The sequence below is a fragment of the Peromyscus leucopus genome, chromosome 8a (assembly GCF_004664715.2).
Source record: "Peromyscus leucopus breed LL Stock chromosome 8a, UCI_PerLeu_2.1, whole genome shotgun sequence".
Classification (NCBI taxonomy): Eukaryota; Metazoa; Chordata; class Mammalia; order Rodentia; family Cricetidae; genus Peromyscus; species Peromyscus leucopus.
Window position 1 is genome coordinate 29,753,976 of NC_051085.1, and position 5,074 is coordinate 29,759,049.

General features: G+C 37.5%; 1 protein-coding gene across 1 annotated transcript; it reads right to left on the reverse strand.

Annotated features, from left to right (window-relative positions):
- LOC114698601 (trace amine-associated receptor 7a) lies at window positions 1-993 on the reverse strand. Its single transcript, XM_028877341.1, has one exon. It carries the CDS (start codon window positions 991-993, stop codon window positions 1-3), a length of 993 nt encoding a protein of 330 aa, XP_028733174.1.
- Window positions 994-5,074: the final 4,081 nt, after the last annotated feature.

Genomic DNA, 5,074 nt, shown 5'->3' on the forward strand with positions numbered 1-5,074 from the left:
TCAGATTCTGCCAGTCACAATCAATCTGATGGCTTTTCGAAACCAAGGATAAAAGAAAGCATAAATCAGAGGGTTCATGGCTGAGTTGTAGTAGGCGATCCAAATTAGTATTTCATACACATACGTGGGTGTGATGAAGCCCAGGAAGGCATCAATGATGGAGTCAATGAAGTATGGCAGCCAGGAAAGGAGGAAGGCTGCCACTGCGATTCCCAGGGTTTTGGCTGCTTTCCTCTCCCTCTTGGCCACCCTGTCCTTGTAGCTGTCTGAAGACTTGGCCGTCTGGTCACTCATTCTCTCAATCCTCTGAGCCTGTTGCTTAGCAATGAGGAAAATCTTAGTGTAGACAGTTATCATGACAAGTGTGGGGATGAAAAATAGTAGAAAATTGATGAAGACCCAACTTTGATTCACTGGGACTTGACAGCCTCCCACACAGGTGAGGGCAGTCACTAGATCCTCCAGTCCAGCTTTATTTGCCCCTGTGTAAAGGAGGGAAAAGCTGTAGATGATGGACAGGAGCCAGGAGAAGGCGATGCACTTGCCAGAAACAGATGCAGTGAACCTGGTGGGGTAGGTCAGGGGGTCACTGACAGCAATATATCTATCCACAGAGATGAAACACAGGTGAAAGATAGAAGAGTAACAGAATGACCCATCAAAATAAGAATGAAATTTACAGTAACTGTCCCCAAAGTACCAGCAGCTCTCCACAGACCTCACTGTACTGAAGGGCATCACGGTCAGTCCCACCAAGAAGTCAGCACAGGCCAGGGATGCCACCAGAAAGTTGGCAGGAGAGTGTAGCTGTTTGAAATGAAGAATGGACATCATCACCAGGAGGTTTCCACACACAGCCAGCACAGCCCCAAAGCCAAAGACTGCATAGAGGATGAGGCGAGGGCCTGGAGAGTAAGGGTTCCTGATGCAGGATCCATTCAGGTTCTCATAGCACAGCTGGACAGATGTGGAAGGGACCAGATCTTCACTCATTTTTCTGGCTAGATCGCTGCGAAAACTGCCATCATCTATAGCCATGTATGCTATTCCAAAAATCCTCAAAAAAAAAATATAGAATATGTAATTGGTAACGAATTTTCATTTCCTAAAATTATTTGCTTCCTCATTTACAGTCAACCTTCTGTATTACATGAATGCTGTTTAAGTCTGTTTCATTTTTTTTCTCTTCTTAATCTACTTCCTCACATCTCAAAAGCAGCAGTTTCTGTGACACAAGTTTCAATCCCACCTTTTATTAGCAATCTCATCCTTATTTAACTAAACTATGGTCAATACCCAGAGATGCCAAATACAGTATGTCCTTAGGATGGAATCCCCATGGTGTAAGGTGAGGTAAGTGAGAATTTGCCAGTGAGTGTGTTGTTTATGCCACAACCAAGTTTTCCTCCTTCTAATTTGCTAGTGACAGCTGACCTTTCTGTATAATGTAGAGAACATGGTATCTGCCACAACAGGACTTTACCCAGAATTGGAAACTTTGTTCATTTATTAAAAATGACCTTTCCCTTCATGAGAATTGCTATCAATGGCTCTTATATTGAAAATGATCAAAATTCCTGCATAAAAGCTCTTTCTTCCTTCAGGCATTCATCCTTGTTAGAGAAATAAGATACATAGTTGTGAGCACAACTACTTTTCTCCAGGTTCACTTTTGGAAAAGTGGGGATATAGACTGCAAGGATTTGCTCATGGAATGAAGTAAGGAGGCTAGTATAATGAACAGGACTTTCTTCTTTGATATGTCAGAATAATTAGAAAGATACTGCAAAATTCAAATGTGGAAGGAATCCTCAGACTGTAGTGTCCTAATGTGTGACTCTATTTTACTTTGGAAATATTTCTCCACACAAAACACTATTACAGAATCTTCTTAAGCTCTGAGAAGTCTTTTCTATTGAGAATTTGAACATTGTTAGTACTGCCTTTGGGGTTGAGTTGTAAATTATACTTTAAATAGTTCATATTAAAAACTATCTAAAGATTTTTTTAACGGGTTTTTACTTTCATCAATACATATGAACATGAATCTTCCCTGTAGTTTAATGGTAGTCAAAATGGAATTGCCTTCTTCATAATAATGAAAATACTAATACTAATACTAATAATAATAAAATAAAATAGTTTCTTTTTTTGCCTAATGTAACAACAAAAGTTCAATATACTTTGATTACAGTTATGGTTCTATTCAAAATAAAACCACACTTTCAAGACAAGGAGTTGCCAGTCAACAAAGTGCTGGCAGTTCACATATCAGGATGAGAGTCTGGATCCTCAGCACCCTAATAAATGCCTGATACACATAGACGTCCACCTGTAACTCCAGTGCTCAGAAGGAAGACACAGTTGATTTCCAGAACAAGTGGGCAGCTAGAATAGCAGTGTTGGCAAGCATAGGTTCAACTGAGAGACCTTGCCTCAAAGAAGAAGGGGAGAGCAACTGGAGAAGACACCTAGTGCCATCTACATGTTATCACATGCACATGCACACATGTGGACATTCTAACACATGCCAAATATAATGATTAAATAATAATTTTCACTCCTCTGTTTAACTGTAAACTGTTTATTTTATTATTGGAAATATTTTTGCCTATACTTTATGAATTTAGGAGCATTTATTTAGTTTTAATTGTTTGGATTTTAGATTGTACAGCATCATTTTTAATATACATCTCACGGGTAGTGTACAATTTCTATTGGTCTTAATTTCAAACATATATTCATCTTCTTAGTTTCCATCATTGTGACAATTATACCAAAATCTATGTTTATATTTAGCATCATTAATATTTTGTCTAAGAAATAGAACCAAAATTTTCCTCTAATACTTGAAAATCCAAATGAATTAATTATAATTTCCTGAAAGATATGAGTAACATATTTAAAATTTTTAAACACTCCTACACTCCATTACCATTTCTTAAATAATCTATTCTTTTTTCAGGTACTATTCTACATTACACTTTTTTTTTCTAATCAACATTGTAGAAATATGAAGGTTTATAGAACATCATGACAAAATTACTCTCTATCATGACATTAAACATACAAAATTCCAGGGAAAAAGAAAAGGAATTCTACAAAATACCATCTCTAGTGACTGGAGAGATGGCTCAGTGGTTAATAACTTGCAGAGGACCTAGGTTCATTTCCCATAACCAACATGGTGATACACAAATCTCATTAATGTCAGTTCCAGGCCATCTGGTATCTTTTCTCATATCCCTGGGCACCAAAGTCGCAGGATGTGCACAGACCTACAGGCAAGCAAAACACTCACATATAAAATGGATACACCTAAAAAATATTTTAAGACTTAAAGAGAAGTCTCTTATTGTAGAAAATGAATTTGTTGCTCATAGTAAATCATGAATGGTAGGCTTTTAGAAGACAATAATTAGCCACAGACAAAGTAGGCATCCAGGCAAGTTTGAGTTGATGTATGTCGGAAATATTGCATACTCTAGTATTTACTAAGCCATATTTCTATCAAGTGATTTAAAATGATCATGCAACCAAGAACCTACTAGAATAAAAGCTATGCTATATAATTAAATATCAATTTCCCTCCTCAACTTAAAGCAATATATTTATGGGCAGTATAATAACTGTCATAATGACAACAAAATTCCCACTCGGTCAAAAAATTCCTTAATTACAGATTTGGGCTGAGTTACACGGTAATGATGGATTACTGGTACCTGTTAGTGGATATTTTGATGTTCTCATTAATTGAAGAAGGAAATAAAGTTCAAATCAATGTGTTTTGAACTGAGTTACAGTAGCTAAACCAGCAAAATGTCTTATAACTGGAGAAAGATGTTATGCACTCCTTAAAAGAATCAGTGAAAGAAGTGATCCTACATAGTCACAGATGATCACAAATGTTATCACTTCAACCCAAGGTTTGGCAGCTTTTCTCTCTCCTTTGGCCACATTGCCTTTATATCTCCTTAAAAATAACTGTCCTTGTAACTGATATTTTCTATCTTTTCATTTGTAGCTTGTTTTCTATATAGTCACTATAAAAATACAACTATTTACTATTGCCATAATAGAAGCAGGTCTGAAAAATAACAGAAAACTTGTGACTATTCAGCCTTAGTTTGGAACATACTGACATCCTTCTTTACAGTTAGCAACACTGGATAATTCTCCCAGCCCACAGCCATAGACCCCTGTGTACAACACAGCACTGGTGTACAACAGGGGCAGAATCCAAAGATGCTTATGCAAATCCCTGACACAGACACCTTGAACTTGGTTGGATTGACCCAAGAGTCAGTTAAAATGGTGTTCCTGCTGACAGAGGTGCAGCATGGATGTTAGAGATAAGAGTAACAAAAGGCCACATTACAGCAGGTGAGAAAAGGAGAGAGATTTCTTCCAAAGGACCAAGAGCTCTCGATGGATGTGACCATGCTGAAGAGAATTACAGGGCCTCCCACCCAGAATCAGAATAAACCAGAAATACAGTGATGAAATACAGGATTTGAAATGGAGAGTGAGGCTCATCTTCAGGAGCTCTTCAAATACAGCCAACACAACCCTGAGTTCAATATACTGTGTAGACAATGACCAAGGTCCCAGGTGAATGGGTTATCACAGAGGACTCTTTTGGGTTCTTGAAGCAGAGGGTTATGGGTAACAAGGTTCTTCTCTTAGCACCATCTCTTTCTTGCTGTTCATCCGGGAACAAGTTCAGAACTTTGATCAATCACACAAGATGACATTTTTTTAAGTGCTGAAAAGAGAGAAGAACTCTCATTAATTTGCATATCTAAGGTGTCCTTGTCAAACATTCCCTGTCACATCTTGATTTCAGCTTTGATCTTTGAACTTACAAAGCAGTTGTGAATTCTACTTAAATTTGTATGTTCCATAAATTTCTTTGTTATGATCATGATTCTTACATTTCCGTGTAATCTGAGAAAAACTTATTCTTAATCCAGCAGCAATTACTCTTCAAAAAATATGCAGCGAATGTTCTGCTGTGACTTTATAATTTAACCAGTCATTTTCAGTATCTGCTGTGTGTGCCTAGGAATGTCCT